Source organism: Medicago sativa, chromosome 1 (genome assembly GCF_051527215.1).
Source record: "Medicago sativa cultivar Bolivia chromosome 1, Bolivia_mono, whole genome shotgun sequence".
NCBI lineage: Eukaryota > Viridiplantae > Streptophyta > Magnoliopsida > Fabales > Fabaceae > Medicago > Medicago sativa.
Window position 1 is genome coordinate 75,847,081 of NC_140749.1, and position 10,677 is coordinate 75,857,757.

General features: G+C 35.2%; 2 protein-coding genes across 2 annotated transcripts; one reads left to right on the forward strand and one right to left on the reverse strand.

Moving 5' to 3' along the window:
- The first annotated feature begins 578 nt into the window (after positions 1 to 578).
- On the forward strand, positions 579 to 7,040 carry LOC146957476 (uncharacterized). The gene is made up of 7 exons (XM_085736761.1): positions 579 to 881; positions 1,712 to 1,811; positions 2,247 to 2,337; positions 2,429 to 2,486; positions 5,190 to 5,238; positions 5,682 to 5,729; positions 6,482 to 7,040. The coding sequence occupies exons 1-7, from the start codon at positions 646 to 648 to the stop codon at positions 6,557 to 6,559; spliced, it is 660 nt and encodes a 219-aa protein (XP_085592887.1). The 5' UTR covers positions 579 to 645; the 3' UTR covers positions 6,560 to 7,040.
- Positions 7,041 to 7,101: 61 nt separating this feature from the next.
- On the reverse strand, positions 7,102 to 10,087 carry LOC146957477 (putative protein phosphatase 2C 49). Its single transcript, XM_085736757.1, has 4 exons — positions 9,702 to 10,087; positions 8,620 to 8,817; positions 8,304 to 8,539; positions 7,102 to 7,934 (listed from the first exon to the last, which is right to left on the reverse strand). The coding sequence occupies exons 1-4, from the start codon at positions 9,861 to 9,863 to the stop codon at positions 7,358 to 7,360; spliced, it is 1,173 nt and encodes a 390-aa protein (XP_085592883.1). The 5' UTR covers positions 9,864 to 10,087; the 3' UTR covers positions 7,102 to 7,357.
- Positions 10,088 to 10,677: the final 590 nt, after the last annotated feature.

Genomic DNA, 10,677 nt, shown 5'->3' on the forward strand with positions numbered 1-10,677 from the left:
AAACTACAAGATTCATTATTCTAGCATTCATGATCCTTATTACCGACGCCTTCACTTCAACTTTGTCCTTAAGGTTCAAAGACAAGTTTGGAGGTTTACGTGATGGGCGAGTGATGGGAGGCTCAACCCAATTGTGTTGTGGTGAGACTTTGGACACATTTGAGAGGTATTTGTGCTATGATCAATGTGGTTTGATAAAAAAAAAAAAAAAAAAGACAAATCAAATATTAGTTGAATTTTGAGACACAATTATTTGTTTTTTCTCTTCTTGGTTAGTATATATGGGTTGTTATGTTAACATTTTTTATTACCAAAGTTTGAACCCTCATCATCTTTTAGTTTAAACTAGTTGAGTTGCTCAAAATTAACACCAACCTTTTATTTTGTGAAATGGCACATGAATTTTCATTTAGCAAGTTGGTTTGGGGGCATAGTGTGTATCCTAGATTAAATTTTAGCGAAATGTTTGACCAAAAAAAACTAGCGAAATGAAATGAAATGAAAGAATTTGAGTGGGCACGGATCCACCACCAAGTGCACACGTGGAATATTACTCCAAAATAATTTATGTGATTCACAATTTCATACGGACATCGTCGCGGTCGGAGAGCAGAAGGAGAAGTGTGAACTCTGAAACTTGAGACAATGTCTTCAACTGCAACTTCAACCGTCGTCATAAGCTCTTTTTCAACAATTCCATCTTTGAATCGCAATGCTAGAATCACATTTGCCGCCAATTTTACTTCTAGAAGCTTCCCCTCAACTTCACTCTCTTCCAATCGCTTCTTCTTCAGACTCCCTCACACTTCTTCTTCTAAGCCATCCTCAACTTTCCATCGATTCAAGCGTTTTTCCCCTGTCATGGAGTGGCAGGATTGCACGTAACTACTTTCCTTTTTTTCTTTCGCTTTTCTATTTTATATGTATGGCTAAATTGAAATTTAAAACTGTTGATGATAAGCATCAGTTTTGTAATTTTGATTGATATAATATTTACTGAATCAAAAAATTTGAGTGTGAATTTGATAGTTTCTATTATTCATCAACGAAAAATGCCGATTTTGCTTATTTTTTCTTTCTTTCTTTCTTTCTTTCTTTGTAATATATGCACAAGGATACAGTTTTTACATGTAACTCGTTAATTGTCATGTAGTATACTCTCTTTTCATATTTACTGTACATTTCTTGCAATTAGCATAGATATTCGTGCCTCTTTCCATTGGTTTATAGTAATTTGAGGTTATCCACTCACCAAAGCACTTGTGAAACTCTTTGTGATAACTTATGAAAACAACTTATGACATGTTCATAAGCTGTTTTCACCTTATTTCCATAAGGTCTCCAAGATAGATTATGAAAACAGTGTAAAGCTTTTAAGAAATTTGTTTGACTTTATTTTATCTTGTCTTGACAATATCTTATAATAAACAGTTATATATGATAAGCGTTTATGCTTTAAGCTGCAAATTAAGTTGCTTATCCAAATATGGCCTTATTTCATATTCCTCTAATAGGGATGGAATTTTTGTTTTGTGATTTTGCCATTTTGTTCCATTCGTTTTAGAATTAGACGACAATCTTCTCTCTCATGTCATTAATGTTGTATATTTCTTAATTGGTGTCAGTTTTTAGCACTTCTGTTTGGTTTCATCAAGCTGACCCAACCACAGCTTCCTACTTTCAATGAAAAAAAGAATATTTCCGAATGCAGGGTTAAGATGGAGGTTGATGTCCCGATCTCTGTAGCATATGATTGTTATTCTGATCGTGAAGCCATCCCGGAATGGATGCCCTTTATTTCCACTGTTAAGGTGTGCTTGCTCTCCTTCTAACCCTGATTAATTACAAGGCTAATATCATAATCACTATTGTTGGTTTTTAAGAAAGAATTGAAAATCTTTACCTTATGGAATCATAGCATGTGAAATGCAACCTTTGACTCTTTTCCTGTCGGACTAGATTAAACTGTGTTGATGAGGATATTTCACTTCAAATTAGACAATATTGAATTGTCCATGATATTTTTTATAACATGAAGAATCATGAAAAATATAGCTTCTGCTTGTTTCTCTTTGCTAAATCATATATTTAGCTTGTTCGTTTGAAGTTTATGATCTTTATCTTTCGAATTTTAGCTGCTTTCAACTGTTTAAATTATCATAAACATGCATTCTTCGTACAAATATCATAAAATGTAATCAGTAATAAATTTTGATTTTATGCAAAACGTTGGATCCATTTTGCAGATATTGCCAGACAAACCTGACCTGTCGCAATGGTCCTTGAAGTATAAGGCATTTGGTCAGAATATTGAGTTCTCTTGGCTTGCTCGTAATATGCAGGAAAAGATTGCCTACCTGATACTTTTGCTTCTTTTCGAAAATGCTCTTTACAATTAGTATTTTGTATTCATGTTTTATTGCCTTCTTGCAGCCCACTCCAAATCAGAAAATCCATTGGCGATCTCTGGATGGTCTTCCCAACAGGTAACTGACAAGGGCATTTTCTGATAAGTTAATATCTTGTGCTTTATTGCCTTTTCTTTGGAAATTTCGGTAGTCCAACATTAGGAAACATTTGATTTGACATGTAACTAAGACTGAGAAGAAATATCCCTGTACATATTTCTTCATTAATTGTCGTTGTAGTATTATATTAACCTGCCCAAGCATTACTGTAGTTTATCTTGTGCTAAAAGAAATTACCTAAAAATACTTGATGATGTGCTCAACAGCCAAGTGATCTGCTAAATTAAAACAATTGAAATCTCTTGCCATTAACCTTTGTTCGGTAAACAAAAAGAGGTTAGCAAGAGAAGAGAGTGGAATTAAGTTGATTAACTATATTAACTTTGGTATGAATGTGTGATACATTCATAGTATTATTATTATACGTCCCCTTCTTTATTTTGTTTCATTTCCGAAACATGCCATTAGGTTACACTTGATAATGCTTAATTGGCTGAATTTACTTCATGAAGTAGAACTTGTGCCATTTCTCATAAATGAGTAATGAAAAAGAAGGAAGGGTGAATTCCTTCCTTACACTGGTTCCCAGAGTAAAAAAAAACGGCTGAATATTTAGTTTTTGTTTACTAATTCAGTAGCGTAGGTCACTTAAAAGAAGGTATTCTGATATATGTGCTGGATATTTTTATATTTGTTTGATAATGTATGTTCTAGGAACTTAACATCGTAGTCCTTGACCAGTTCTTATAGCAGTATTTTGCTGGTAAGGAATACCAATATCCAGCTTTTACGTATTGGCTTTTAAGTGTGAGTCGTTAAGTCCCACATTGCCTATAAATGGATAAAATGTTGGCTATATAAGTGGGGTGACCTATATACCTAATGCCTTAAGGTTTTGGGTGGAGATGCAGCATCTCCCTCTCTTGTGGTCCTGGAGCATTTGGGCCTGTTGTTTCTCCCGTGGCCCCTGGACTCCCCAACATTATGCCTAAGAATAAACATTTTGAGCTTTCTAGTCGTAGAGTCTGACATGATATGAGTAGGTTTTGATACAGAATTAGCAAGTGTACTAACTTATATCGAAGTAATAAAATTTATAAGATTCGTATCCACAGGGACTGTTTCAACTTCTACTCGGGAATGTCATTATTATTAAGGATGTTTGTAAAATGGGGGGTGCATTGAGGCAATTGGTTTGGATTGCAAATGTAAATAAAAATGGTTCAGGTAAAATTGGTTTGAGAAATGATAGAGAGGTGACTAGGTCAATCGATTCATCTGTTCATCACTCATTAGCAACCTGTTTCTTAAGTTTACGAACGCTATAAAGTTAACGACAAATTAACAAAATAGCTTAGGTCAATCCCTTGATCCTAAGCCCTCTTTTCTGATTATAATTCCCTAATCCCTTAGGTGAACCTATAATCATCAAAGGTTTTAAGTCCGTTAATTCAATTATCACAACCTAACAACGCTCCATCCCTAGATTGTCCGTTAGATTGAACAGTATAAATATGTCAGAGTTACACGCTAGTGTCAGTAGTCATATATACTCTAAAATCAGTTATATTGGGTCAGAATCATAAAAGCATTAAGAACAATTTATACTGAATAAACTAGAATGGCATTCATAAAGATTAAGAGTTACAGGTTACATAAACATGAGCTATAACAGAATCATCTCTTAACCTAATCACAAAGGATCTAGCTACTCATGGCTAAAGCATAAATAACTAATATGAAAGAGGGATTCATTACATGAAATTGGTAACCGGATTTGAGTTTTGATGGTCTCCAACCTTCTCTCCAGTTCTCCAGCTCCAAAAGTCAGTTTCTTTCTCCAAAATTTCGAACCCTTGGCTTAGAGTGCAGCTGGGCTTTTATAAGAAAAATTCTGATTCGCAAAAATCGTACTACGATGCTTAAAATCGTAGTACGATGCCTCATTAATTGCAGATCCCAGCCTGGCGCATCTCTAAAATCGGAGCACGATGAGACTTCATCGTAGCCCGATTTTTTACGTGACTAAAGCTCTCAAAACGTGCCCAAAATCGTAGCCCGATGCTATAGATCGGAGCACGATTATTTTCTTGTTCCAGTACTCAAAATCCGTTCTTTTGTAGCTTCAAACTCATGCATAATCACCTAAACTCAACCAAAATTACATAAAAACTATAACAAAAGTGTTATATGACCTAGTGTCATCAGGTTTCTATGCTATAAATACTGCAGATCTCTTGTTTTAAGGGAGTAGAAGGTCTTTAACCTTATAGCAGTGAAATGTTCTAATTAATAATCAAGGTTGCATTATGGCTGTGTCAAGAAGTATGTTATGTTTTTGCTTTGATATTAGGTAAAACTTATGGTTGTGTTATCTTTGTGCTTGGACTGGCAATCTGTTAGCTGATTCTCACAATGTTTGCAAAATGCAATGCTTCAATCATGGTTATAGAATTCCTAGCTGTATCTTGTTTAAGCCATCCAGTGGCTAGAAAACACATTTCGGTTAAGCATGTTTAGCACTAGTTTTTGTCTAATCTCCGTTTGTCATAAAACATAATCTAATGCTGCGTCTGACGTAGACTCTGTTTGCATTAAAAGACTTATAATTGTCTGATTTCTCAGAATATTGAATCATAATCTAATGTTGCGTCTGATGTAGACACCATGTTCTCTGTTTGCATTAAAAGACTTATAATTGTCTGATTTCTCATGTGGCAGAGGTGCTGTGCGATTCTATCCAAAAGGTCCTTCTTCATGCCTTGTAGAAGTAAGGCATTTTATACAAGTTTTACAAATTTCACCTATTTTATTTTACATTGATGATAACAACTCAATCTTTCATGTACAACTTTGTCGACTTACTTTGATGCCATATTTAGGGGAAAAAATTGGGTAACCAATACCAATTGTAAGTTTCTCATTCTAGTATTTATCAAACTAGCTGCAAGTTCCTATTGGGCCACCTAATTGCCTGTCCCTATCAGGCCAGTGCATGACTAGGTGGCACACCACATGTATGCACACTAAGGAATAACTCTTTCTATCAATCGCATCAACAGTTTTTCCCACGCTTTTAACTTCTAACATGAAATTAGGACAACTTAAAAGTAGTAATAGATAGTGTTTTCTCCATTTTCTCCTCCCCTGTCCCCATTCAGCTTTTAGTCAAGCACTAACTAGTAACTATTGCATTTTTGTCCATTATTACAGCTGACAGTCTCATATGAGGTTCCTCAACTTTTAGCTCCAGTGGCATCGGTAAGTACTCTGGCCTTTATAAAAATGTGATGTTTTTTACAACTTTAGGTTGACAAAAACCGTGAAAGAATACCCAATTTTTCATTATTTGGGGACGGATAAAAAGTAAGAAAAGTGGAAGATGCTTTCCTAATTTATTTGTTTGGGTTCTTGCTCTTCTAAATGAACAACTCACTTTAGGATCAAGAGTAAAGTGAGCAATATAAACAGTTAATAACCAAATCAATACTCCCTTCGTTCGTTTTACAAGACTAGTTTACAAAAATCACGGTATTAAGAAAAGTTGAAGTAATAAATTTGTCACTAATGTATGTATGTTTTACCATATTGTCATTTGTGTACAAATATATTTAATGTTAACTTTTAATATTTCAAGATATATTGATAGTATTGATAAGGGGTATGTTTGAAGAAAGAGTAATAAAAACATCTAGAAATTTGTAGATAGTCTTATATTTAAGGACAAAACTTTTTTTGTAAACGATCTTATATTTAGGGATGGAGGGAGTAGCTTAAGTTATATACACATGCATAATAAATCGTAGTTGTTAAAATATCAAGCTTTGCTCTTCCAAAAAATATCAAGTTTTGGTTTTCTCACTTTACTAACTACTCAATTTGAAGGAGTCAAATCCATTCGTTAATCTCACTTTTCACCAGTTACAATGGACTCTTATCTGTGTATGTTGTCACTCTTGATTCAGCTTTAACAACCCTTTGTATTTTCCTCCTCTCCATGGTATAATCTGCAGGCACTGCAACCATTTCTTGAAGGTTTACTTAAACGTGGTTTGGAAAGATTTGCCACGTTTGCAAAAAGCTACAAATGATTGTCCTGATTTTCAGGGCTCCATTTTTTAAAATGAACATACATGATTATTTTTGTCCAAACACTGATTGAATTTCATAAAGATTTGGGTACGGTTATCATGCCAGTGTTGGTTAGGTGGATTTATCCCATTTTTAAGTGTTAATTCCTCACGGCTCTTATGGAAATCATGGTCATGACGCAAAGCAAACACATCAACAAAAAGCAGAAGATATGTTAAACCCGGAATCCCAACCTTGTGGCACTGCTGAAAATACAGATAAGCTATCAGTATAAGCTACCCTTCAAGACGTTGGAGTATTTCTATGTAGTATTTACGTACTTAGTAATGTATTTACTTACATACATTTTTAGTTTTAGATCCTGCCTTTGTCAAACCATCTCAGGACTAAGAAGCTCCTATAAGTCATGTGCCCATACCAGCTGTATTGTAATTTGTACATCATGTCTTTCTATACAATAATGAGAACCTTTTTTATTAATACCCTTACCCTTATATAATGCAGTGGCTGTAAGATAATGAATGGGATATAAACTAATATGTTATTCCAAACAAAATTTTATTGATACACAAGAATGTGAAATAAATGTCGTGTCATAGTGGAAAAAAATTGCCTAGTACAAAATAATAATGTAAAAATATTACATATCTACACCACCATCCTCTAACCCTGGGATATGTACATCAACAGACAACGTGAAAAAATGATGGCTGCTTTTTCCTACGCCTAAACCTGAAGCAGTCAAAAACAGCTTATGTAACCTCCACAACACTTTATTAGATGAATTGTATGTACATTCAGTTGCTAGCATTGCCTTCCAACAAGCTTCTCAAGCTACAAAGAGCCTCTGCAGAGAGGCTACAGCATCTCAATTTCCGTTGGGGAGGTGGTGATGGCTCTGACTCCCCATGGTCAAGGGAGGAGAGGCATATGATGATCACTGTAAGATTGTCAAATGTGTTGAGCCGTAATGCCTCCATAACTAAATCCCTGGCGCACTTCTCTGGGTCATCATGCCTCCTCAAACCTTTACGAACAAGGCTAACAGCATGCTGACTTGTCATCACATCCCAGATGCCGTCGCATCCTATGATGAGGAATTCGTCATCCTCTGTTAGAACCACTTGGTGGAACTCAGGATCTGCAATCAAAGGTGAGGGAGTACCCCTAGGTAACTTCATGTCCCAGTCCCCTAGTGCTCTCGTAACTGATAAAACGCCATTAAGATAACCATCCTCAACATAGCCACCCAATTTTTCAACTCGCCTCCGCTCTGATGGATAAATAGGCCTATGATCTTGAGACATGTCAATGGCCTCTCCTTTACGACTGAGAACTGCTCGGCAGTCACCGGCATTTGCCACCATTAGAAGCCTGAAAGAAGCATATTAGAAGTCAGTTAAACAAACAAAGGGAGGCCTTCTCCTCTCCATAGCTAATACAACAACCAGAGTTTTTTTATTCTTCTACCTAGAGGGATTGGCTACCTAGATCATACAGTGTCATACATAATATCCAATCACGAACCATATCTAATGAAACATGTTTAGTGTAATGAAACATGTTCAATGAAGTGAAATTCATTAACTTCAAATGCTTCTTAATTGTTTGAGATGTAGTTATCCTTATCCTCTTTCAACCTAATAGTACCCATACATTATAGCCATTACAAATGTACAAAAGAAATAAACATTAGATAGTGGACTAAAAAGAAAACCCAAGAACCTAAAAGGATGGACCTACCTTCCAAATATCAAAGCAGTAAGAGCTGTGGTCCCTGATGAAGTGTTCACATTGCTATCATCAGCCAAAGCTGAGTCTGCCAAAAGAAAAGCCTTTCTAAGGGAATTCTCTACCTCTTGTAAAAATACATTATCAACTTCAGATATCTGAGGGAAATTGACATCCTCAAAGAAGAATTTTAGAACATTTTTTCTTATATACGCTGCAGCTTCAGGTCCTCCGTGACCATCAAATACCTGATACATTTGCCAAAGCTCAATTAGATTTACAATGAGATTAAACATAATCAAGAGACCTAGGTGAAAAAGCTCATTACCCCATAAAAGGCACTTGGTTTAGGAAAATTGTATTGTGATCCCAGATGAGATGACAAATCATCTATCCTTATATGTTCATCTTCCATGTATCTACGTGGCCCAATGTCGGCAAAACTACCGGAACGGATGGAGGGGACAAATTGCAGAACCGCAGATTCAAGACCAGCTTCCGAGGTTATATCTGTAGTCTTAACATCCTACACCAGAATAATTAAACGCAAATCAGAAAAGTGAGAATCATAAGTATCTAAAATGCACTATTTAGTGTAGCTTGAGACTAGACTAGACTAGTCTTTTTTTTTTTTTTTTTTGACGTTAGACTAGACTAGTCTAGATACACAGAAAAACAAAATGCTTCAAACTACCACATGAGAAATGAAAAGGAAAAAAAAAAATATGCTGCAACTAATAATGGCTATCCCTAAGTTCTTCAGTCACATTGAAGAGAAGTTAGTTTTCTAGGCATGGATCATTTAATACTAATAATGGCTACAAATATTTTGACTGCACATAACCTCAACAATGAAGGTTATAAACTACCAATCAAATTACAATCACAATTTTGAAAATCTAATGTTAAATTACTTGATCAACAACATATGCCTGCTAGCAGATATGTCATCCTTCTTGGTATCAACTACTTTAAGATCCATCACACACATATCAAACCTCACAAAGAAACTCAATTTCAACTGGATAGAGAGAGATTCCCTTGTTCTAAAAAAAATTTGGATCATCATAAAAATAAATTGGACTAAACTAAATATATAAGTCCAATTTCTAAGCTAAATAAAAAATCTAAACTAAATTATCAAAATTCTGGTATCTCCTTCTAAGATCAATCAAATTCAGCATATAAACAGATTACTGATCCAAAAGTTTCCAAATTTGTTTTTCTTTTTATTTATGTTAGAACCTCGATCCCAAAATAGAAGTCAAAGAATTCACATCAAATGATCAAACATCACAAACCAAGAGAAAGAAAGAAACCCATCAAACCCAATTGGCATCTATATCATCCAACAAAACAAAATCACCAAAAACAGAAGAAATTCTCAAAAGGGTATCTGAAAAAACTAACTTCTTTTGTAGTAAGTAACTCAGCAGAAACTGATTCAGAAACACGAACTCGATCAAAATTCGAATCTACATCACCGATCTCGTGATTATTGCTCCCTTTATTCGGAAAATACTTCACATCCACGCTTTGTTGACACACAACAACCTCTGCTTCAGCCACCATTTTTTTTTCTACTTTTTCTTCAAAAATAATCTTCGTCTTCTTCAGAAAATCGATTCAAATTTCAACGTTTTACAGAGCTGAATTATATCTCTTTGTAATCAGAAAAGTTTCGATTTTAACGATTTTTTGTTTTGCTTTTTTATTGTGATTTTTTCTTTCTGTTGAAGTTTTCTTGAGAATTTTCTCGCAGTTTCTATTTCGATAGAAAATAACGAATGATCAATAGTTTCTACAACGCTTTGTTGAAAAACAATATAACTGTGGCTATGGTAGGTACTGGCGGCTACCGGTAAATTTGTTCGATGACTGACACGTGTACTTTTATGCACCATAGGATTCTTGAGAAGCGTTTGTGTTGCACGCGTTGAGGCTTCGCTTAACCGACACGTGACTAGATTTTCATGCTGACGCGTGAGTTTTGACGTGTTGAAGGTTGTTAGGTTGAAAGGACGGAAATGTCCTTGTAGGTATAAGCTGGCAGGTTTGACTTCATGGTTGAGTACAGTTAGATGAGGGTATCATGGAGATTTGAGTTCGCCGACCAAGTATCTTAATCATCTTGTGTTCAGACATTGCTGATGCGTTTGGTATCCCCCACCATTACTGGTGATGTGTGACATGGCCTCACCTACGCTATAAATTTATTCCTTCTAGCTTTCATTTTTATCGTGGAAGAAAAAGTGAGAATTGACTGTAAGATTGGTTTTTTTTTTTTGTTTAAATGTGTAATTGGTCCCTGCACTTTTAACAGATTTTGACATTGGTCCCTGCATTTTTTTTTGTTTGGCATTGGTCCCTGCACTTTGTAAAAATA